The 25,956-nt window shown below is 41.3% G+C and overlaps 1 protein-coding gene across 1 annotated transcript; it reads right to left on the bottom strand.

Moving 5' to 3' along the window:
* Window positions 1-724: 724 nt before the first annotated feature.
* Window positions 725-25,895, bottom strand: aldh5a1 (aldehyde dehydrogenase 5 family member A1). Its single transcript, XM_062980657.1, has 10 exons — window positions 25,593-25,895; window positions 18,095-18,178; window positions 16,058-16,228; window positions 13,915-14,031; window positions 9,171-9,314; window positions 8,216-8,359; window positions 6,460-6,618; window positions 6,166-6,335; window positions 4,668-4,726; window positions 725-3,482 (listed from the first exon to the last, which is right to left on the bottom strand). Exons 1-10 carry the CDS (start codon window positions 25,893-25,895, stop codon window positions 3,274-3,276), a joined length of 1,560 nt encoding a protein of 519 aa, XP_062836727.1. The 3' UTR covers window positions 725-3,273.
* Between the last annotated feature and the right edge of the window lie 61 nt (window positions 25,896-25,956).

Here is a 25,956-nt window from a genome sequence, read left to right on the forward strand (position 1 = left end):
GTCAGAGAGAGAAGGAGAGTCTGTTGTCTAATATTGCTGCTACTAAACTTTACTTGGTAAGGCTATACATTACGGAGGATATGGTTGTGAAGATATATGATGCTACAACATGGTTGAAGAAAGGAAGATCTCCGTTCAGGTTTAGAAAGTGTTCCATTAAGAAAATATAGAAAGTATTATGCAAAGGGTACATTCCAGTTTTTACATAACATGGAACCCAAATTTTCTTACTTGAAATGAATGATATTTTGAACTTTTTGCTGAAACATACTATAGACTCATCTGGAGAATCTAGAAATTCTTGAAGAGGAACTATTTTGTTGGTTGCAGATTGGGGAAAGCATGGATACAACTATTGTTTATTCAAATATTACAGGTAAGTTGAATTTGACTTTGATCTATCATTTTCCTCTTGTGACTGAAAAGCGATTAAACACATGGATTTATAACAGATATTCGCTAGTGTTGCAGGAATGTTCTCTTTTTCAAGGGCTCAAAAGAACAAGCTCTAAGTTTTCAGCATTGATTTGAGGGTTCATGCTGGATGAAAATGCATTTTGATATCTAAATGATAATGAAACATGGTTATTGAATATGAACCATGTGTTTGTAGGTACGTGTCTGAAGTTCAGCCAGTGAAATAATTTTCTCCACCTGTGTTTCAGAAAAGATGTAAGAGAAAACCGACCTAAACATTGGCAGATTTGACAATGAAAGCAAATACTAAATTTAAAATTAAACGTTTATTACATTATTAGGTCTGTTTTTAACACTCATGTCATGTAAACACACTTGTTAGAAAAAAGGACAAAACATTTTTAAAGAATTCAAGTAACTCCTCGGTTACGGAATTCCTTTCATACAACAGTTTTAATACATCTATGTAAAAAAATAAAAAATATACACAAATTATATGTATATAGTCAACCTGCCCCAGAAAAAGGTCTTAGACCAGTAGGTTAATAGTATCTTGTCACATACTACAAACAAGTTGTGCTTCTCATAAACCCTTTACTTTCCTACAAAATTTTGAAGATGCTTTTAATAACATTTTGAAAAAGAAATTCCAAGTTAGCATTCCCTCCTCCATGCTAATTGTTCAACTGATTTGGAAATGGGGTCATTCAACTATGCCAGTGGTTCTCAACCTGTGGGTCCCCAGATGTTTTGGCCTTCAACTCCCAGACATCCTAACTGCTGGTAAACTGGCTGGGATTTCTGGGAGTTGTAGGCCAAAACACCTGGGGACCCACAGGTTGAGAACAACTTAACTATGATTTTCCGCAAAGGAACTGAAGTTCTATAGCTGAAAATCTTTTTGTTTGATGATAGTTTCTATTATAGATTGGCTTAGTTCCACTATAGATTGACTTACAAGCGGCCGATCACAATTTGTCTTCATATGCTGGGCTGGCACTGAAGAGCATGTGCAATTGTTTTTGAAGTGACTGTGGTAAAAGGCAGAAGGAATCACAAAAGGCCTTGTCTTTATGATATACAAAACTGTATGTATAGATCTTGTCCTCAGCCTCTTTGGCACAGTGATTTCTTTATGAACTAGGTATTCTATTTGTTGCAATATAGACAAAACATTAGGCACTTCTTGCTCTTTTACGGGGCGGCAATTAGTGCTACAAAATGTGCTTTTCAGTAGTACCACAATTTTACTACCTTAATACATCTATTAATACATCTATTTTATTACCTTAATACATCAATTCTAGCCTTATTACATCAGAGAAGAAAAAATACACAATAGTTCACACTACACTTCAGCTGAACTTTGTTAAACCCAGAAGCCAATTCACACCCTGAACCTGTATGTCCAAAGAGGGGTTCTCTAAATGGTAAATGATCATGTTGCATATCAGTTTTGAAGAGTAGTGTTATGCCCCAGATGCAATTGAACATATTGCAAAGGTGTACAGTTTATGGTACAAACTTGTGTATACAAACCTTGGCTTCATCTGTAAACACTCTGCGGAGCATGGACATACTTTTTTTCCTCAAAGGTAGGAAGGATCTCTCAAAAACGTTATGCAGAACCTCAAATGAAGTTTTGCAATGTGGATAAAGTGCAAATCCAATTCGAAAGCAGCTGTATTTATATTTATATTAACATTTTCATCATTTTTCCATTGTATCCATACTCGGAATACTTCATGGCACATCTGAATAAGAATGACCAACTTCTACAGCCAACACAACAGTCAGGAAGGGAAGGGAAGTAATTTCATCTAGGTCTCAACCAAATGATGAAATAGGATTGACAAGTTAGGTTTTTTGGTCACCTTCTGATTGTGCATGGTGCTGAGATCAAAACTTTTCATACCTCTCTAGAATTAGTGTTAGGACCTCATAGAGAAAAAATGGCCTTCAGAAAGGAAATACTACTTAGCAGCAAGTAAATGAATTTAAATAAGCAAAATCTGAGCCTATTTACCATAGAACTTGAATTAAATACCTGCTTCCTCAAGTAACAACTGAGGAAGATGGATCTGAATAATTTAGCTCTGCATTTGTGCTCACCTATATAGTTAGTTACTGCCTTTTAGAAATTGAGAAGTTTTCCTTTTCTGCCATCAGGAATACCTGGAGATGCAAATGCATTACAGTTTCTCCAGTGAGAAGATACTACAATGGTTCATACTCATATTTTTGTGCTATTGTGTAACTGTAACATTTGGTCAAAAGTTTCAACTGTTAGGCACAAAACACAATTCTCTCTTTCAATATGTGCTAGTCCTATTAGAGCTACACATATGCTTGCAAAGGCATTTAAATTCCAGTCAACAGTTGAAAAATAATAAAGTGTGGGATATTTCTTAACCTACTAGCATTAACATATCATAGAAGCCCCGAATTAAACAATCAGAAGACGTTCATTAGAAAGAAGTCCAACTTCAATATTTGGCACAGATATTATGAAGATACAATTATAGCGACATTTTCACAGTGTGGGTAAAAAAAACTAATATCTGCTCTATTGACTCCAAAATGCATACATTAATTATGAAACACTTGATTCCTCTGAAGATTTCTTCCAGCATTTTAATGAAAATTATAAATTATGTCTATATTCTTATGCTATATATGCACACAAATGGATTTCCCAGTAGTTGTTTTACATATTTCAAACTATGGTAAACAAAAGGCACCATTACATAGAAACATGATTGCTTTCATTTTAAGAAGAGGAGGAGGGACAAACAATCTTGCTACACTAAACTTATGAATAGTCTAATAATTCTAAGGAAACACATTAACTGACGGCTACTGCAATCCTCCAAAACAGACATACTTTATTTCCAGATACTCATCAATGCCATATTTTGAACCTTCTCTTCCTAAACCAGATTGTTTAACGCCACCAAATGGACACTCCACGGAAGACAGAAGTCCTTCATTAATACCAACCATCCCAACTTCCAGCTGCTCCGCAACTCTCCAAATCTGGGCAGGATCTCGGGAGTAGAAATAGCCTGCAAAGTGGGCATCAGACAGAACAGATTTATAAAACAATTTTGAAAAAACAGTTCTTATTCTTTCAAGTGTAGATTTGCCTTGGTAGCCTAAAGTGTTTCAGGTAACTGCACATTGCATTAGGGACTCTAATGGGTAAAAAGATGATAAATAAATGAATTATTTATAAACCAGCCACCATCCATGTTGATTTCTTAGTATTTGAGATTTACACCAATTATGTATTAAAGAAAAAATAGGGTTGCATTTTCCCATATGAGTCTGCCCAGTTCTTAAGATCTTCAAAAATGAGAAAACGGCCTTTCCCTCTCACTCTTTGAGGTATGTTTTCTGAACATGCAGTGAATCCTTCTTCATGGTTTTCTCCAAATTTTGGAACGCCTTGCCAAGCTATGCTGAAGACCTTTTTTGTTTTTCAATTTGCACATAAACCATTTTTATTCTGGCAGCCCTTTTATATTTAAGCAGGTCTACCACAAAAGGGGATTTTAATTGGTTGAATTGTTGTCGAAGGCTTTCATGGCCAGAATCACGGAGTTGCTGTGACCACTCTAGCAACTACCATGTCAGACTACACAGAGAAGCCATTGAAATCCACAAGCATGTGGACAATTTCAACAGAAAGAAAGAAACCATGAAAATAAACAAAATCTGGCTACCAGTATTTTAAAAAACTCTAAAATCAGGACAATAAAATAAAGAACAACACTCTGAAAAGAGGGGAATTCCAGATATGAAACAATCAGGGCCAGCTAACACCTCCCTAAAAAAGATTCCCTCAGCAGGAATTAGCCAGACCTTCAGAAGCAAGACCATGAAATGCTAATCAAGGTGATAAATTACAACATTCACACTTGCCTCCAATAGACAAGAGTTATTCTCCCACCCTGGACCTTTTACAGATATATGAACCTCCCTTGCTTAGTTTCCAACAGACCTCACAACCCCTGAGGATTCCTGCCATAGATGTGGGCGAAACATCAGGAGGCAATGCTTCTGGAGCATGGCCATATAGCCCGGAAAAGAGCAACCCAATTGGTTGATTATTTGTCTATTTGTCAGATCTTCCTCCATATTTACTTGTATTTCTGTTCTTGCTGAATTTCAGTATTGAGTCACTTTTTTGGAAGAACGGTGTGATTCAGTTTTAATTAACAGTAATGGAATATTCAGATGACACATACCTGCTAAACCCACGTTAGTTGAATTTGCTATGGCAAGAGCTTCTTCCTCTGTATCAAACCTGCAAATATTGAGAAGATGGGTGAACAGGAAATATAAATGATCCATTGAAGATACTGAAATAAATGGGGGGGGGGGGGGTTTGCAGGAAATAAACATTTCTACATAAAATATGCAAATATTTTAAAATCAATATATAAATGCATATATTTATTGCAGTAAGGCCCTTGACAAGGTCTCCCATGATGTTCTTGCAAACAGTGTGGATTAGACAAGGCTACTGTTAGATGGATTTGCAATTGGTTGAGCAACCGAATCCAAAGGATGCTCACCAATGGTTCCTCTTCATCCTGAAAAGAAGTGCCTAGTGGGGTGCTGCAGGATTCTGTCTTAGGACCAGTGCTGTTTTAACATTTTTATAAATGACTTAGATAAAGGTTTAGGGGGCATATTATCAAGTTTGCAGATGACACCAAATTTGGAGGGAAAGCTAATAGCCGAGAAGACAGTATCAGAATTCAAAATGACCATAACAAATTAGAGACTAATAAAATGAATTTCAACAAGGAAAATTTAGGATATTACATTTAGGCAGATAAAAAATGAAATACACAGATACAGGATGGGTGATGCCTGACTCAACAGCAGTACATGTGAAAAAGGTCTTGGAGTCTTAGTGGGCAACAAGTTGCGCATGAGCCAACAATGTGATGCAACAGAGGAGTTTTGGTTCTATAGGGGAAAACCTCTATAGGGCAGTTGAAACCTGCAAGTCGGGATAAGCTCCCGCTGTTAGCCCTAGCACCTGCCAACCTAGCAGTTCAAAAACATACAAATGTGAGTAGATCAATAGGTACCGCTTTGGTGGGGAGGTAATAAAGGCGCCCATGCAGGCATGCCGGCAACACAATCAAGAGGTGTCTGGACAACAGGCTCCTCGGCTTGGAAATGGAACAAGAGCACCTCCCCATGGCCAGAGATGAGCACTGCCTCCAGAAAGCCGGAGATGAAAGGGGAAGCATTTACCTTTGTTCTATGTCTTTGTATGTCATTGTTATTCAACTGTATTAAGGCATTGAATGTTTGCCTACCTGTGTAATCCGCTCTGAGTCCCCTCAGAGAGATGGAGTGGAATATAAATAAAGTGTATTATTATTGAAGTGCTAACAGATTAAGAATCGATTACGATAAAATGATATGAAATAATGTTAGAAAATCAGATTTCTCTAAATGTCAGCACAAAGTGACAGGATTATGCCCACTAAACATAATGGCCTGAATCCTATTGGTAGTTCCAATTAAAACAGACCTGCCGAATGATTACATAATTATGTATATCTATGAAGCCACTCAAATACCAAAAAGATGTTAACATGATGATCACAAGGTAACATGCCTTTTAGTAGGTTAAAAAAAACATTACACAGAGAAGAAGGTTTTATATGGGAATCTATTATTAAATGAGAAATAACTGTGTATGATTTGCAAAGGCTCTCTTACTTGATAACTGGGGCCAGAGGACCAAATGTTTCCTCTTGCGTACATAGCATGCTTGTGGTGACATTGCTAAGTAGAGTCGGCTCAAAGAAATTCTTCCCATAACTGTGTCGTTTCCCTCCAGTAACAATGGAAGCACCATGTGATACTGCATCGTGGATGTGATTTTCAACCTGGAAAGCAGACAGCAAACATGACTTTAAAAAAATAGGATCTTCTGTAAAAGTGAAACAGTAATTGAGGGATATAGAACAGGTTGCATTGCTCAAGGAAACAAACAATAACACAAGTCCTTACTTTTTCCACTGCTTTTTCATTAATTAGTGGCCCCTGCGTAGTCCCTTCATCAAAACCATAGCCAACATGCAGCTCTCTTTTTATGACTTCTGCAAACTTTTCCACAAATGCATCATGGATCCCTTTTTGCACCAAGAACCGATTTGTGCAAACACAAGTCTGGAAATAAAAAGAAATGTTTATTTTTGTTATCCACTTACATCTTGTAATTCACTGAACAGTAACTCTGTACTATTACAATGTCCTAAACTCTCTACACTTGATCCATTCTTTGGCTGTGTTATTCCTGTCTAAATAAGCCATTGACCCACCATGGATAAAAATAGTACTAATTGAAACTTGAGAAATGAGGAATATTGCTCCTTATGCTGCAACAGTCCCCTACTTCTTCCTCTGCCTGTGTGTAATGGAATCTTTTTCAACAATAATTTTCTTTAAAAAAACTACTGCAAATAACATTGATCAGCGGTCCTTTTTTTTAGAAATGTACTTCTAAAGAAGGCAGCAAAGCATTAATCACTGTATGACCTCGAGTAGTTTCAGCTTTACAAAACAGATCCTGAACAGTGTCCGCAATGTAATTACTGCTGTTTAGATGTAAAGATTTTGGCTTCTACCTTCATCAGTAAATAAAACAAATGAAGTTCAAACTGGGTGCCAAGGTGACCATTCTATAAATAGTAAAGATAGAGCGATTCCTGGAAGGCAACACCGGCCACGTAAGTGGAAGACAAGATTGCTTGGTGTAAGTATTGTCCTCCAACTTAAGAGTACGGGCAAATCAATTAGATTTAACTATTTTTTGAAATAATTTTTATTAGTAAAAAAGTTATAAGGTAAAGGTAAAGGTTTCCCCTGACGTTAAGTCCAGTCATGTCTGACTCTGAGGGTTGGTGCTCATCTCCATTTCTAAGCCGAACAGCCGGCGTTATACATTAGTTATACATTAGCATAAAAAGAAGGGGGGAAACTGGGGAAGGGGGGGACTTTTTAAATAAAAAGCTGTGGCTACCTTCCCTTAACTATACTATCCATTAACTACTTCTGACTGGGTTTTATTTTGAATTGATAAAGACTATGTCCTCATTGGAAAATAATTGTACTGAGTCTCTGGGCATATATCCGTTTGGTAAATGAGAATCTCCATGAATATGTGGAGACCACCTTTTGAAAACCACTAGTCGGGAAAAGCATGACCATGTTAGAAGTCAAATCTTTGATGTAATGGCACACAGGTAACTCAGCTGTTAAACTGAAGAACCATGTCTTTGAACTGCCAAGGACAAAGGATAATAATAATTTGGAAACAATTTCACGGGGGGGGGGGGCTGAAGCCCCTCGAGCCCCCCCACCAGCTACATGCCTGACACAGGGTATCATTCTTAATCAATAGTCCATAGTCTTTAAGTATACTTGTACTCACTGAAGTCCAACCAGCAACATACATGCATCCACCTCCACTGAGGTCTGATGCAAAAAGGTGAATACAAGTCTGAACATGCTCAGTACAATCACATGTCTATAGTCTCTCCCACACCAAAGAGGTACAGTCAAACTGGCAAATCAACATACACATAGAATGCAGGTTATCAGATATATAGATTAACAAATAAATAGTGAGAGGCTTGTAAGGTTACTATTTCCAAGACAAATATTTCATATAACAATCTACTGGAACTACTTAAAGTTTTCTCCTCTCTCAAAGTACGATATAACTAACTCTCAAAACTAACAAAAGCAGAGCCATTAATCTCACCTGGCCCGAGTTTCTGTATTTGGACATTAACGCTCCTGTGACAGCCTTGTCTACATCAGCGCTGTCAAACACTATGAATGGAGCATGTCCTCCAAGCTCCATGGAGACCCTCTTCACAGTGCCAGCAGCATGGCGCAGCAGTATCTGCAAGTACACAGGAGACACAGAAAGTTGTAGACCTACAGAGATGAACATACACACTCAATTCTCCTAAAGTAAAAAGTAAACACAGCAGCAAAATATTACCAGTCCTCCTACAAAACCACTGGATTATCTTCATAAGGAATAAATTTAGATCTCAAACAGCCCAGGACCTCATGACTCACCTAATCCCATTTTCACATATTTCTTACTTCTGAAGTGTACTTTGAAATACTACTTGAAATTGCTCTTTTCACTTCAACGGCACTATCTACTAAGCAACAAGAATCCAATTTATGTGTGTGGATCATGATTGATTTCAATGAACTTCAGAATGTATTTCAAAAAAGTACAGTAGATGTCTGTCCTAAGATAAACTTTCCAACTTTTTCTTAGTAGCATTTTCCTGTATTTTGAAAGCCCCAAATCACTGTTTCCAAGAGAGGGGAGAAAGGAGGAAGGTGGTTGCACTTGACCCACAGCCAGCAACTGAAACGAGAGCTAAATTATATTTGCATGTAAAATCAGGAAGAATAAGCCCAAGGAGAAAAATAATGATTCTATAAACTTTTCCATTTTATTAAATAAAGATACATTGTGACATCCTTATTCCAAAGTGTATTTTATAAAATATACCTCACAACCTCTGACAATGCCTGCCATAGATGTGGGCGAAATGTCAGAAGAATGCTTCTGGAACATGGCCATACAGCCTGGAAAACACACAACAACTCTGTATTTTTTAAAAGAATCTGAATTCCAGCTCGTACAAATTTTAAACCTAAAAAGCGAAACTTGAAACATACAGACACACCTTTCCTGTGGCTGTTGAGCCAGTAAAAGAGATTTTGGAGACCAATGGATCTGTGCACAACACTTCCCCAACCGCTGGTGCCTGTTGTCTAGAACATGGGACCACATTGTATACTCCAGCAGGAATTCCAGCCTGGTTTGCAAGCTGCAATAAAAACAAGTGCAACATTAAAGTGCCAACTTGCAAAGTCTATTATGTTAAGAAAGGGATAAATACAGTGTTTTGTTTTGTCTTTTGACATGAATTGCAAACAAAAGGAACACGGAAGCAATATTTCAAAACACTTAGAACACAAAGAATATTGAGCAGTATTTGTTATCATGGCCAGAATATATATTAGATGTTTGATCATTTCCCTTCATATGTAGCATATTTACTCTAATGTTCACCTTTTATTGGCTAAATGATCTTGCCAAAATTGGGATGTGCGTTATATTTGTGTCATACAGTAATCTTAGTGCTGAACCAAAGCGAAGAGGAAGGTGCTCCAGGAGCTGCATTTGGCGCTCCTCCTTTGAAGGATGTGTAATTGAGAAGACCTCGTGGTGCAATGAGTTAAACCCCTGTGCCAGTAGAACTGCTGACCGACAGGTCGGCGGCTTGAATTTGGGGAGAGCAGGGTGAGCTCTCTCTGTTAGCTCCAGCTCCCATGTGGGGACATGAGAGAAGCCTCCCACAAGAATGGTAAAACATCAAGAACATCTGGGCGTCCTCAGGACGTCCTTGCAGACGGTCAATTCTCTCACACCAGAAGCGACTTGTAGTTTCTCGAGTTGCTCCTGACATGAAAAAAATCTTTAATTAAATGGCCAGGACTTAATGTTATGCCATGTTGGGATTTGCAGTTTGGTGAGGCACAAGAAGGTCAAAGCCTTGTCAAACTACAGCCCTCATGATTCCATAGCATTTAACCGGGGCAATGAAAGTGGATTCATTCTACAGTATATAAATGCACCCAGAGCCGGCCCAAGATAATTTTCAAGTGTAAGCGAATAGAAATTTTGATGCCCCCCTCCCCCCCCCCCCACACCAAACCACATGAACGGGCCAGCAGAGCATTGGATAAGCAAAAATGTTGGATAATATGAAGGGCAAGTGTGAATAACTGCAGTTGATCACCTTGATTAGCATAGAATAGCCTTGCTAGACATGGTTATGGTTATTGAGCATTATTCCTAGCAGTGCAATAATTGAGGACTTTTTAAGTATTGACCACTGGACTGATTCTGGACTATGATTTTGAACTTATGTGGTTGTAATTGTTGTTTTTAGTAGTTTTTGTTTTAATGTTTGAGTTTAATTGTCATTATATTATTGGAATTTGTATGTCGGCCATCGAATTGTTGCCAATTGTGAGGCCACCCTGAGTCCTCTTCGAGTGAGAAGGGCGGGACAGAAGTATGGGAAATAAATAAATAAATAAATAAATAAATAAAATCAGGACAGTAAAAAAAGAACACTCAAAAACAGGGGAATTCCAAACATGAAACAATCAGGGCCAGCTAACACCTCTCAACAAAGATATACAAACCCCACTTGCTTAGTTTCCAACAGACCTCACAACCTCTGAGGATGCCTGCCATAGATGTGGCCCTCCTCTGGACACTTTCCAGCATTATTTGGCAGAGAAGGAGAAAGAATTTGGGCCCTTCCACACAGCTCTATAACCCAGGATATCAAGGTAGGATAACCCACATTACCTGCTTTGAACTGGATTGTCTGAGTCCTTACTGCCATATATCCCAGTTCAAAGCAGGTAATGTGGGTTATTTGTTTGAAGCCATTCTTCCACGTTCTAGTCTCCAAGGCAGAAGATAACAAGCTTGCTCCCTCCTCCCTATGACTGCCTCTCACATAATTATACATGATGAGGAAATTCCCAGCTTGATTTCGTCCCCACAGGCTATATGATTATGTGGGATGCAGGACTTCTTTGGGGTCAGAAACACCGTTTCCCGCCAAAGGGAAGGGGATGGGGTCTCAGAAACATAATGAGGCAACATAACACATGGGCAAGTAGGAACACATAAACAGAAACACTGAGCTTTTAGGGCAATTTTATATACATGAGAGATGTAGTTTCCCAAAGTACCCTAGCAAGCCAGACTCCTTGGCACATAAATCCTGGGGGACTCTAAAGAGCCAGCACTCAAGGAATGTCCCCAAGTTTGGGAAGGCGCGGGGCCAGGATGGCCCCGATAGAGGGAAAAGATGAACTGATTGCAAAAGAGTGAATAAGTATGAGTTCCGAATTGCTATTGTTACAGGGCAGTCGGTGGCTCCCAGAGAGAGCACGCCACACTCAGAACCAGGAGGCTGCGAGTTCGAATCCCGCTCAGGGACAAAAATGTCAAAATCAGTTGGAAATGTTTTGCCAGAGAAGGCAAGGCTTGACAGCTCGATTTATTTATTTACTACATTTATATGCTGCCCTTCTCACCCCAAAGGGGACTCAGAGCAGCTTACAAATTACATTCACATACAATACATTATATTATTAGCATAGTAAAATAATAGTATTAAATTACTATATTGTACTAAATCATTACATTGTAATATTATTAGTAATATTACATTTAATATATAACATATAATTAAAATTATTAAATTGCATTATTATCAGTATTATATCGTAATAATAAATAAATAAATAAAGTTTTATTATTCTTATTCTTAGAAGATAAAGGGAAAAGATGAATGATTACAAAGAGCGAATAAGTATAAGTTCCGGATTGCTACCGTGTTTCCCCTAAAATAAGACCTCCCCAAAGAATAAGACCTAGCAGGGGTTTGGGGGGATTGCCAAATATAAGGCCTCCCCTGAAAGTAAGACCTAGCAACTAAGGCTGCAGCAGAGTTCCATTGGGAAGCATGGCTGCCGGGCAGAACCAGCACTCATACACACACCGGAGGGAGGGAGGGAGGGAAATTGCTTGCTTTCTGTGCCTCCCTCCCTCCCTGGCTGGCCTTTCCTTGCCTGTCCCCCAGCCAAGGCTTGAAAACCTTCCGTGGCTGCTACTGCGCTGCCGTTTCTTCCTTCCTTCCGTCTCCCTCCTGGCCATGCTGCCTTGCTTCCCAGAGGCTTCTGATTGGCTCCTGGAGCCAGGGCAAGGGAGGGTGGGAGGGAAGGAAGGAAGAGGGCTTTCCACTCGTCCCCAAGGCTCCTTAAAGGTACAGGACGCATTGGGATTCTCCTCTCATCTTCCTATCCTATGCCATGAAACTGATTATTTTATACTATTATTCTATTGCCATATTATTATCATCATATTCTGTTACTATTATTATATCCCATTATTATATTATCCTATTAATATATTTTAAATCATTATATTATATTTTTCTATTATTATTATTATATCATTATATTATTATTCTATTATTATTCTATTATATTTTCATATTATTATATTATTATTCTGTTATTATTAAATTCCATTTTATATTACCCTATTAATATATTTTATATCATTATATTCTATACTATTATTCTATTATATTATCATATTATTATTTTATTATTAGCATATTCTGTTATTATTATTATATCCCATTTTATATTATCCTATTAATATATTTTATATCATTCTATTCCATTCTATTATTCTATTATATTATCCTATTATTATTATATTATTATGCTATTCTGTCATTATATCCCATTATTATATTATCCTATTAATACCATATTATTATCATTTTCTGTTATTATTATATTCTATATTATATTATCTCATTAATATATTGTATATCATTATATTATTATTATATTATCATATTATTATTATAGTATATTATATTATTCATCATGCATGACTACACTGAAACTAGAATAGAGAGAAATCAGCGTGGAAACCTTGTGAAACCTAAACTGCAAGAGGTACCATAGATTGTTGCACATGTAAATAATGGTAGTAACAAGAAATTCTTGATAGGATTCATAGTTTGTCTGGTTATGCTGGTTTGTGATGACAACTACTTTACAGTATATAATAAATGTTCATTTTGTTGTTCAACAATAAATGTGAGCTCTTCTTCATGGAAAAATAAGACATCCCCTGAAAATAAGACCTAGTGCATCTTTGGGAGCAAAAATTAATATAAGACCCTGTCTTATTTTCGGGGAAACAGGGTATTGTTACAGGGCAGTCGGTGGCTCCCAGAAAGAGCACCACACTCAGAACCAGGAGGCTGCGAGTTTGAATCCCACTCAGGGACAAAAATGTCAAAATCAGCTGGAAAAAGGCATGGAGGGTACGGGGCGCACGGAGAGCTGCCAAGGCACATGTTTTGCCCGAGAGCGCCCCCCGTCGATGTGCGCCCAACTCGGAGGCGTAATTGGCGTGCCATGTTGGACCGGCCCTGAATGCACCCCAAGGTTTTCTTTTCCATCGCTGGAAGCTTTGGTGTTCTAACACGATTGTTTATAATGAAGGAATTCTAAGCAGGCAGCAACAGTAATGCACATCTTTTTTGGCTAGATTGCAAAGAGTACATTTTTGCTGCTGCTCATTACATTCTGCAGCAATTTTTTTTCAGGGTTTTAAAAATTGAGGTGCACTGCACATTAGAGTTGATGGTGCATTAGACTAGAGTAAATACAGAGTATTAGGAGCATGATCCTCTAAATCCAAGTTTAACTTGTACTTTAATAGAGAACTGGCAGAGAGAAATATCTGAAGTTGACAGGGAATTTCATCATTTAAAAAAAAACACAATTTCCATCAGTGTAAAAAGGTCTCACCTCAGCAAGTGCTAATGCAGATAAAGGTGTATCTTCTGCTGGCTTCACTACCACCGTACAACCAGCGGCCAGAGCTGCACCCACTTTTCTTGTGATCATAGCACTTGGGAAATTCCACTACATTGGAAAGACAGATACAACAGTCAAATTCAGAAAAAATGTTGGGGACACTGAAATTACTGGCAAAGAAAGAAATGTTTGTGAAACTAGCATAGCCTAGTTTATTAGTGTACAGTATTTATTCAATTCAAAAGCAGAGATGTATCAGTCTAGGTCAGTACGCAAAGGGAGCTTGTAGCACCTTTGAGGCTAAGAGGATGAAGTGTGTATCTGACATAGTAAACCTAGGGTGCAGCTACACTGTAGAATGAATTCAGTTTGACATCATTTCAGCTGACATGGCTCAATGCCATGGAATGCTGGAATTTTTTGGTTGTTGTGGCCCAAAGCCCTCTGACAGAGAAAAGTAAATATCTCAACAAACTACAGCTACCAAAATTCAATAGGATGAAGCCATGGCAATTAAAGTGGTGTCAAACTGCATTAATTCCATAGTGTAAATATACTCCTAGTCTTATGAAAGCTTATGTTACAAACTCCTTAGTTTCAAGAGTGCTTGAAGACACCTTTGCCTGTTGACACCTTTGTCCAAACTAACACAGCTATGTCTTTCTGTGAAAAGCACCTACTTCAGCCCAAAGGAGTGGAAAACGGATTTGATCAAGTAGACTGAGTTTACAAAAGCGTATGCTATCTCTTCCTCTCAGTCTCATGGCTGTTGCAAGACCTTTACAAAAGCGTATGCTACCTCTTCCTGTCAGTCTCATGGGTATTAAAAGATCCCTTTACATCTAGTGTATTATGTTATCATTCTATAAATAGTATACATTGACTGAATTGGCTGCTCTTTGATCCAACTAATATGGTTGGTTTATTATCTCTGGGAATCATTAACCTAGATAAAAACAAAATTGACACATGAATTTCAATGCATTTAGTGATTTAGTCCTGAATGGTTTGCAACTACGTTATCTGAAATATCGCCTGTACCTACAACTATCTGATTGGGAAGGGGATTTCCAAAGATTATCTCAGCAAGCTTGTTCTTATGCCTAAGGTTGTGAAATACCAGTTTAGCAAATACCAGGGGGAAAATCTTTTCTATGAGCACTGCATCATCCTTGAATTTCTTTCTCTGTGAAGTATATATGTCCCTATTTGTTTGTGGCAATTTTGAAACACTTTTGAAGCTTTACAAAAAACTACTGCATTCTGACGATTTTATTATACTGCTGTTGTATTTTAGTTGTCTTTGTTTAATAGGTTGTTGCCATTTTAACTGTTTCTGTTTTAATTAATTGTATCTTCAATTGATATTCAAACTTCATTTTTACAAGCTGTATACCTTGATTAATGCACTATAGATCTGTCTAAGCTCAACATGCTGAACATGCTTGTGTTTGCAAACTGTAAAACCAACAAAGAGAAATGGAGTTGAGTAAAGAAAAAAAAAGTGATCCTTATCTTGTTTTACAGCTGCTAGTGTGGTTTATCTTTTATTTATTCTTGAGTCCTAACACAAACATTATGGAAGGGGAAAGTAGGGAGAACTCAAATCTCCACAATGTTGACAATTGGAAAACTTACTTGGTTTTCACTGCTATGTTTGGAGTAAGAGTTTGCTAATTCAGCCTATTCTTGTATTAAGAATAACATTGATCAACACACATTTTGGTGCCCCAAATATTGAACCCGATTCTGAGTATATTTAAACTGCGGATTTCAAAAAAGACACCAGTTTCCCCCCATCAGCTCTACTTTTTGAGATACAGAATATATATCATATACCATGCTTCACTATGCTCACCCTTAGAAAAAAATCAGGATACTTTAATATAGTGTTCAAATCAATAAATTTTAGGCATGAAGGAAACATGTTAAAAATTAAAAGGAAAGTATACTACACAAAATCTACTAATTTCAAAAGCAGATATATGATACAACTTTCCATTATAAATTCAACCGTATAAACTAGAACTGATGCAGTCTATCCAATGCAATTTTCTGAATCAGCTCCTCAAATAACCCACAGGAACAGGCCTAAAAATTAAGACGCCAAGAAAAAAAATCAGCTAAAACTCACAGGGGTAATGATGGCAGCAACCCCCACAGGCTGTTTCAGCACCAAGAATCGCCTATCTTTTGCAGAAGATGGGATGATATCGCCATAAACGCGTCGAGCTTCTTCGGCAAACCATTCCAAGAAAGAAGCAGAATATAGGATCTCCCCTTGCGCTTCTTTCAGTGGTTTCCCCTGGTATACAGTCAGAAAGGAAAATTTCACACACACTATAGAAATGTCAATTAACAAAATAAGAGCAATGCCTATTAATGTATATATCACATCATTTCATTTCAAGGTGCAATAAAAATTCTGTATAAATGCATTTCCCTACCAAATTCCAGCATTTTTCTTTAAAGCTTTTCTCCTTCCTGTACAAAGTTTAAAAGAAACCCACACCTGTCAACACTGTTGTAGGATGGATTGCATATACAAAATCAAATGCTTAATACTTTTGAACAATAATTTACGGTGAATGAAAACACACATTGAATTTACGTCTATTATTTGTAATTGAGAGCCCCTGGTGGCGCAATGCTATTTCATTTTAATGTGAAATAATCTGCTATGAAAAATTCAGTTTAATTTCCACTGAAGAAGAATGGGAAAAGAATATACGAAGACCACAAGAGAATGTGAGAAGACAGAAAAAGATACAACCAACAGACTTAAAATTAAAAAGGTTAGAATCCTCAATATATTATGTAATACAGTAGAGTCTCACTTATCAAAGCTAAATGGGCCGACAGAAGCTTGGATAAGTGAATATCTTGGATAATAAGGAGGGATTAAGGAAAAGTCTATTAAACATCAAATTAGGTTTTGATTTTACAAATTAAGCACCAAAACATCATGTTATACAACAAATTTGACAGAAAAAGTAGTTCAATTCGCAGTAATGTTACGTTGTAATTACTGTATTTACGAATTTAGTACCAAAATATCATGATATATTGAAAACATTGACTACAAAAATGGCTTGGATCATCCAGAAGCTTGGATAAGTGAGGCTTGGATAAGTGAGACTCTACTGTATATGTTAAAAAAAACAGAGATGAAAACTTGTTGCAACAATGATAAAAGAACCCCTTATTCCTTACCAACCTTCGTCCCCTTTGTTTTCTCCTCATGACATACCAGGCATTTGTAAAGATGCAATTAACCAATAATTAATCTATTACCCCCAGATTTTTCATTTTTCCTTCCCCTGTCCCCCACCCCCTACTTTTCTAGTAAAGGTAAAGGTTTTCCCCTGACATTAAGTCCAGTCGTGACCAACTCTGGGGGTTGGTGCACAACTCCATTTCTAAGCCAAAGAAGTCTGTAGACACCTCCAAGGTCATGTGGCCAGCATGACTGCATGGAGTACCCTAACTACATTCCTAGCAAACTTTTAATTAAAAATATTTGGGGGAAAAGAAAAAAAACCCCATAATTCTTCAATTGTAAGATGCTACCCATTGTAAGACACACCCTAATTTCAGTACCACCACCACCAAAAATACATAAGATACATCTTTTATTCTAAGACGCGCCCCATTTTTAGAAATGTTTATGTAGACGGAAAAAGTGTGTCTTAGAATTGAAGAAATACAGTAATAGGGTTCGCAGTTTCACATATACATGCAAAATCCAGGAATGCATCCCTTGCAGATACAGGGGTCATACTGTACTTAAATCTATAAGTATAGCTAGTTTGATACCAATAAATTATTACTTAAGTATCAAGCAAGTGATTTAGAGCTCAGGAAAACCAGGCTGAAAATGTTTAAAACAAACAAAGAAATTCACCCCTGAAGTACTAACAGTGGAACTCCGTGCAAACCTTCTTAGTACGTATTTTAAAGCTAGTCTCTTCTATATTATTATTTACAAAAAGATTGAAGAATGTATAAATAAAAGTCTCTTCACATCAAGAGTAACATGACTGGATGTGTGAGGTACATTGATTAGTGGTTTCGTCTTTTCTTCTCCATGAGATACTAGCAACAAGTATGCTTAATTTCAGTCCCACCATCCCAGAGGATAATGTTTTTCTTCTTCTTTTTAAACACTCACATTCTCTGCTGTAATGATCCTGGCGAGGTCATCTTTGTTCTCTATCATCAAATCATACCATTTGCGAAGTAATGTACTTCTTTCCTGGAAAAGAAATGGTATTTTACTGGGAATAATAATAATAATAAATTTTATTTATACCCCACCACCTCTCTCAGAAGGGACTCGGGGCGACTTACAATAATCAACAGATACAGAAAATAATATAAGCAATGCACAGTATTATTTTTTTATTATTTTTTTCATATCAGGCACAACCTGAGAAATTGCAAGTTGCTTCTGGTGTGAGAGTATTGGCTGTCTGCAAGGACGTTGCCCAAGGGACGCCCAGATGTTTTTAATGTTTTACCATCCTTGTGGAAGACCCTGGTAGTGCAATGGGTTAAACCTTTTTACCAGCAGGACCGCTGACTTGAAGGTTGGGTTCCTGACTTGCAGGTTGCCGGTTTGAATCCGGGGAGAGCGCGGATGAGCTCCCTCTGTCATCTCTAGCTCCCCGTGCGGGGACATGAGAGAAGCTTCCCACAAGAATGGTAAATGGACAGTAAACAATAATAAACAATTATCACTCAATACAATTAAAATAGCATAATAATATAAACATTCAAACATAACAGTTTAAAAGCTATTTGCCCTCTAAAACTAATATAAAAATGACATATCTTTGACATAGGACAAAACAAACAGACCAGAAAACAACATGACTGCTAGGCCAATATTACTACAGATTTACATGTAAAATACCTTCAAAGACTTTGGCCACTCAAAAGTCTTATACAGATGTAAGACCAAAGAGAATATTAATGGCAAGGAGGCATTTAAGTAAACTAAGTTACTAGGACACAAATTAAATGCAACTAAAATATAAAAAGAAGAGACAAGTGATTGTAGTAACTGACAGTGCAAGCTGGTGGATCTCTACTTAGAAGTTAGTTTGACTGTTTCAGCAAGACTTCCTTTCAAATAAGTGTTATGGAATTAAAGCCTTCGACTTAGGTACAATGGACACATTGAAGCAACTGAAACTTATTCAAAGGGGCTTTATTTCATCGAACCTTTGTGTAGTGTTCCATCAGAAATTTATTACTATTATTTTTAAAAAATCTTTGTGCAGCGTTTTAAATAAACATACAGTAGAGTCTCACTTATCCAAGCTAAACGGACCGGCAGAAGCTTGGATAAGCTAATATCTTGGATAATAAGGAGGGATTAAGGAAAAGCCTATTAAACATCAAATTAGGTTATGATTTTACAAATTAAGCACCGAAACATCATGTTATACAACAAATTTGACAGAAAAAGTAGTTCAATACGCAGGAATGTTATGTTGTAATTACTGTATTTACGAATTTAGCACTAAAATATCACAATATATTGAAAACATTGACTACAAAAATGGCTTGGATAATCCAGTGTCAGCTCACCACAGCCGCTCCTGAATGAACACACGAGACTCTCTGTGTTATCACCAGAAACTTTTACTGTAGGAAACATGAACATCAAAAAAGCCAAGAATGGGAGGCTCTGGCCAACCATCCTTTATATACCCTCCCCCTCATTTGAAAAGTCTCTTCCCGCTCAGCAAAACCCCGCGCAAATTCCCCGCCAAGTCCAGCAGCCGTTTCTTCTCCGAGTCCTGAGCCGCAGGTGTCTTATCAATGTCAGTGACCCTGAAACTCAGAGCCACATCCAGGCTCTAGTAACAGGGTTCTGACATGGCGTCCTCCTCCCCTTCGTCCTGGAAGGAAAAGATTAAACACAACTATTGTTCTCCGCTGTCCAGAGTTCCTTTATACTTTTTTAACAGGCTGCAATGGAATACCGGGTGTACCTTTCCTAGGTCCTTGGGTAGCCTCAGCTCATAGGTCACTTCGTTTATTCTTTTTGCTACCCTGAACGGCCCTATATAGCGTGGAGCCAATTTTTTTGATGGGAACCCCAATTTCAGGTTTTTTGTGCTCAGCCAAACCAGATCCCCTTCGCCCAATTTGTCCCCCTCTCGGCGCCTACGATCGGCAAAGAGCTTGTACTTCTTTTGTGTTTCCCGCAATGCCTCCACCACGGTCTGCCACCCTTGCTTAATTTTGGCCGGCCATTCCTTGTCGGTCTGGCCCTCTCCTTCCTTCCACTCGGGTAGCCTGGGGAAAGGTGCCACCTCCTGTCCGTATACTATTTCGAATGGGGCACGACCTGTGGCCGAATGTACGGCCCCGTTAAAAGCCATCTCAGCAAACGGTAGAAGGTCCGCCCAATCATCCTGTCTATAATTGGTGTACATCCTCAAGAATTGGCACAGTGTTTGTTGGGTGCGTTCGACTCCCCCGTTGGTTGCGGGATGAAAAGCCGAGCTCAGGTTCCTTTCTGCTCCTAACAGCTGTAAGAATTTTCCCCAAAATTTTGCAGTAAATTGGACTCCCCGGTCGCTAATTATTTTGTCGGGACACCCATGTAGGCGATATACATGCTTCACATACAAATCAGCAAGTTTTTCAGCTGAGGGGAGTTTCGGCAGGGCCACAAAGTGTGCCTGTTTTGAGAATAGGTCCAATATTGTCCAAATGTATCTGTGGCCTCTGCTGGAGGGTAGTTCGCCTACAAAATCCATGGCCACGCATTCCCATGGCCTCATGGGCTCCACCACCTTCTGCAATAGCCCCTGGGGCTTCCCCGGTGGTGTTTTTCCCTCTGCACATAATTCACACTGCGTGACGTACCCCCTGGCGTCTTTCCTCATTCCGGGCCACCAGCATTGTTTGGCCAACAGTTTAATAGTCCTGGTGGGGCCTAGATGACCCGCACCCTTGTTATCGTGGCACTTCCTTAACATTTCTCGTCTTAAACATTCAGGAATATACAATTTCTTATTTACAAACACCAAATCCCCACACAATTCTCCCTTTTCCTTGTTAGTTTGTAACCATTTGTCCATTCCATACGCTCGCTTCAACTCTTCCTCCCATATTTCTCCTCCCCCCGTGGAAATGGCAGTACGTTTGTTTTCTTTGGCCGCTTGTGCTCGAGTTAGTACTGCCAGGCCCCACTGCTTATCTAGGAACAGGCTCCCTTCAGATTCCTGAATTCCTCCCCCGTGCTGAGGCATCCGAGAGAGAGCGTCAGCGAGTATGTTATGTTTCCCCTGGAAGAATCTGAGTCTGAAATCAAAACGGCTGAAATATTGGGCCCATCTAATTTGCTTCGCTGATAGTTTACGAGGGGATCTTAGATACTGTAACTTTCTATGATCAGTCCACACCTCAAACGGTGTTCCACTTCCTTCCAGAAAGTGTCTCCAGCACTCTAGTGCTTTTAGAATCGCTAAGGCTTCTCTCTCCCAAATCGGCCAGTTTTTTTCTGTATCGCTAAACTTTTTTGACAGATAGCCACATGGCTTCAGGTTCCCCCCCTCGTCTTTCTGCAGCAGAACTGCCCCATATGCCCGGTCTGACGCATCGCAATGTAGTACAAAGGCCTTAGACATATCAGGGTGCTGTAGGACAGGTTCCTCAGTAAAACGCTTTTTAAGGGCTTCGAAAGCTTCCTGGCATTCTATTGTCCATGTCAGTTTGGCCCCTGGGGCCTTCACTTTGGCTGTTTCTCCCCTGCCTTTAGTTTTTAACAAATCCGTTAATGGCAAAGTGAGGCGCGCAAAGTCCTTGATAAATGTTCTATAGAAGTTTGCGAACCCTAGGAAGGATTGCAGCTGCTTCCGTGTTTTGGGGGCTTCCCACCCCCTCACGTCTTCCACCTTCGCAGGGTCCATCGCCACTCCCTGGGAGGAAATCCTATACCCCAGAAAGTCTATCTGGTCTTTATTGAACTCGCACTTGGCAAGCTTCGCATACAGTTTCGCTTCCCTCAACTTTTGTAGGACTTCCCTGACTAGTTCTACGTGTTGTTCCTTAGTTCGAGACATTATCAATATGTCATCTAAAAAAATAAAGACTCCCTTGTACAACAATGGATGCAATACTTCGTTGATTAATTGCATGAACGCGGCCCCTCCCCCGCACAAACCGAAGGGGAGCACACGATAATTGAATAATCCGAATGCGCAGGAGAAGGCCGTCTTCCACCTGTCCTCTGGTTTGATCTGCAATTTATGGTAGGCCTCAATTAAGTCCAATTTAGTGAATATCTGTCCTTCCGATAACTGGGCGATCAAGTCCTTCACTAAGGGTAGGGGGTATTTATTTACAGTACTGATTGCATTTAGGCCCCTGTAGTCAATGCAGAGCCTCAGCGTTTGGTCCTTTTTCCGCCTGAACAACACAGGCGCCCCTAGAGGGGAATTTGAAGGCTCTATGAAACCCCTCGCTAGGTTTTTATCAATGTATTTTCTCAGCTCCTCCTTTTCCCTAGCTGACATCGGGTATATTTTTGCCTTGGGAAGCTCTGCTCCTGGGACTAGCTCTATTTTCACTTCAACTCTCCGCTTCGGTGGGAAATTGTCTGCTTCCTTCTCATCAAACACGTCCACAAAATCCCGATACTCTGGGGGTAATTTATCTGCCAGTTCTGCTATTCTGATAGAGTCTTCCTCCCCCCTTTTCCCTGGCTCCCTCTCAACTTCCTGGCTCCCTTCTTCCAAATTCATCCTGAAGATCATGCTCTTATCCTCCCAGTTGATTTTCGGGTTGGCCTGCCCCAGCCACGGCATGCCTAGTATAACATTATAGCTGGCTATTTGTGATATCACAAATGACACCTTTCCTTCCCAACTCCCTATCTTACACTTTACATCTTCGGCACTGTACTTAGCTAACGATCCCGATGCTGTGGATCCGTCCAACTGCGAAAAAGCTATTGGGGATTCTAGGTTCGTTCTTTCGCATCCCAATCCCTCGGCTAATTCAGGGGAGATGATGTTCCTGGAACATCCACAATCCACAAATGCTTTGCAGGTTGCTTGTTTGCTGCCATTTTCAAGCTGAATGGGGACCACTATCATAGCTTTGTCCTGACTTACCAACCCCCCCGAGTGGTGCCTCATCGGTGGTTCTTCCTCGGCGCGTTTTCCTGCCACGGCTCTGGGTTTGGGCTGGCCTCCGCCTTCCCCTTTTCTCTGCCAGCACTCGGCAGCCCTGTGGCCCAACCGGCCGCACACGAAGCAGCCACTCCTGCTGGCGCTCACGTTCCCTGTCGGCTCCGTTCTCCTCCCGGCTGGGGTTGATCCCTCCTTCCGGCTCCCCTCTTTCATCTGCGGCCGCTGCTGTAGCCCTCCTCGGTGCCTCCTCGCCTAGGCCAGCGATGTCTCGACGCGCCCCGCCAGCTGAATCCATCCGCGCAGTGTGTCAGGCTCATCACGATGCACCGCCCAGGAGAGGATCTCCCGCCTGAGACCCTCTTTGAAGAGTTCTATCTTTGTTACTGCAGACCATTCCGGCACCTTTTCGGCGAGGCATTGGAACTCCTCCGCATACTCAGATACCGACCTCTGCCCCTGGGAGACGGTCTTCAACTTCTCCCTCGCCCGGATCTGCTCCAGTGGATCTCGGAAACGGGTCTCCAGGGCCCCCATAAAGCGTCGGAGTGACCCCAGACATGGGTCGCGCCGCGCGTGCAGCTGAACGTACCAGCTGGCCGCTCCCCTCTTCAACACTGCACCAATGGCCCGTATCCGGCTGGATTCCGTTCTAAAAGTGTGAGCATTGTCCTCCATATAGCCCCTCACCGTGGTCAGGAAAAAATCCAGTTCAGAGGACTCTCCCCCAAACTCGATCCTTAGTTCCTCTCGTCTCGGTAGGGGTCCCTGTGGTGGCAATCCCCAATTCTCCGCCCGTCGCAAGCCCCCTTGCGGACCAGTGGGCCCCGCTGCTGCTTCTCTTGGCCCTGTGCCACGCCCGGCATTCGCCAGGGGCACCAGGGTCTCAGCTGGGAGCGTAGCTGGGATTCTCGGAGGTTTTTCCCCTTCGTCGTCACTCTCCTCCACCCGCGTCAGGCTTGTTTGGGTCTTGGGCCGGGCGCCGGGCTCCTTTCGCATTTCCCTTCCCTTCGGTGCTGGGAGGTCTGCAAAGCCCTGGCTGCTTCCCACGCTCACGTCCCACATTGAGCCAGCCCGAAGTTCCCTTCCTCTCTCTGGCTCCGCCAAAAACGCCAGGCGCTCCATCGCCCTCGACATCACTGCCAGGGTGGTCTCCATCGCCGACATCCTCTCCTCCAGAAACACCATCCTTTGTGGGCCTGGGGAAGGTGAACCTTCCTCTCCTCCGGTGCTGTCTCCCCGCACCACTCCACGCCTCTGGGTTACCCCATTTGGCTGGGCATAAGCGGTGGATGACGCCAGGGCCGCCAGCTGGTGGAACTCAGCGTCCGGCTCGGGAGTGGCCCTTTCCGACCTTCCTCCTCCTGCGCCCAAGAGCTCTTCATCCTCCACTTGCATGTTACACCTCACCGCTACAGCGGGATGGTGTCCGTTTTCTTGGCTTAGTGTCAGCTCACCACAGCCGCTCCTGAATGAACACACGAGACTCTCTGTGTTATCACCAGAAACTTTTACTGTAGGAAACATGAACATCAAAAAAGCCAAGAATGGGAGGCTCCGGCCAACCATCCTTTATATACCCTCCCCCTCATTTGAAAAGTCTCTTCCCGCTCAGCAAAACCCCGCGCAAATTCCCCGCCAAGTCCAGCAGCCGTTTCTTCTCCGAGTCCTGAGCCGCAGGTGTCTTATCAATGTCAGTGACCCTGAAACTCAGAGCCACATCCAGGCTCTAGTAGCAGGGTTCTGACAATCCAGAACCTTGGATAAGCGAGGCTTGGATAAGTGAGACTCTACTGTATTAGGTAAAAGTAAAGGCTTTCCCCTGACATTAAGTCTAGTAATGTCCGACTCTGGGGGTGAACACTAGTTCATCTCCATTTCTAGGCTGAAGGGCCAGCGTTGTCCATATACACCTCCAAGGTCATGTGGCTGGCATGACTGCATGGAGCGCTATTACCTTCCCACAGAAGCAGTACCTATTGATCTACTCACATTTGCATGTTTTCGAATTGCTAGGTTGGCAGAAGCTGGGGCTAACAGCGGGAGCTCACCCCACTCCCTCGGTTCGAACCACCCGACCTTTTGATCAGCAAGTTCATCAGCTCAGTGGTTTAAAAAGGAAGGGGCCTGAGGCTGTTAGGAATGGCCCTTGGGGGTCCCTTACGAAAGAAAAATCTGTTCCTGGTTTGAAAGTGTTATTTCCTGTTTAATTGTGTGGTACATGGCAAGCATGAGGCAAACTTGGGCCCTCCGGGTGTTTTGGACTTCAACTCCTACAATTCCTAACAGCCTACCGGCTGTTAGGAATTGTGGGAGTTGAAGTCCAAAACACCCGGAGGGCCCAAGTTTGCCCCATGCCTAGTATAGGGGAAACAATCTGGAAGGCTCATGAATGCAGGTTGACAGCAGCTCCCAGCATTCGCTAGCATTGAGCCATGGCAGCCACAGTGGGATCAAGCAAAAAGCAGCAGCAGCAGCAGCAGCAGCAGCCTCCCTCTCCCTGCCTTGGCCTCTTACCTTGGCGGTGGCTTTGCTCCAAGCGGGCCCGGCCTCGTAGGCGGCTTTCACGGCGGCCTGGGCCTCCTCCGCCCCGCAGTCGGCCACCCGGCCCAGTTCGGCGCCGCTGCCGGGGTCCCGCACGGGGAAAGAGGCTCCGGCTTGCAGCCAGCGGCCCCGCACGAAGGCCCCCGAGCGCAGCAGCGCCGGCGAGACCGGGCCCAGGCCCGAGCTGCAGCAGAGCGGGCGGCGCTGGGCCCCGAGGGCGCCCGCAGACTGCATCAGGAAGCCCGGGAAGGAGCGAACCAAGGAGGCCTTCGCCATCGCCGCCCAAGGGGAGGAGGAGCAGCGCGGGGCGGGCGCAAGGACGGATTCCCCGGCTGCA

Source organism: Anolis carolinensis, chromosome 4, assembly GCF_035594765.1.
Source record: "Anolis carolinensis isolate JA03-04 chromosome 4, rAnoCar3.1.pri, whole genome shotgun sequence".
Lineage (NCBI taxonomy): Eukaryota > Metazoa > Chordata > Lepidosauria > Squamata > Dactyloidae > Anolis > Anolis carolinensis.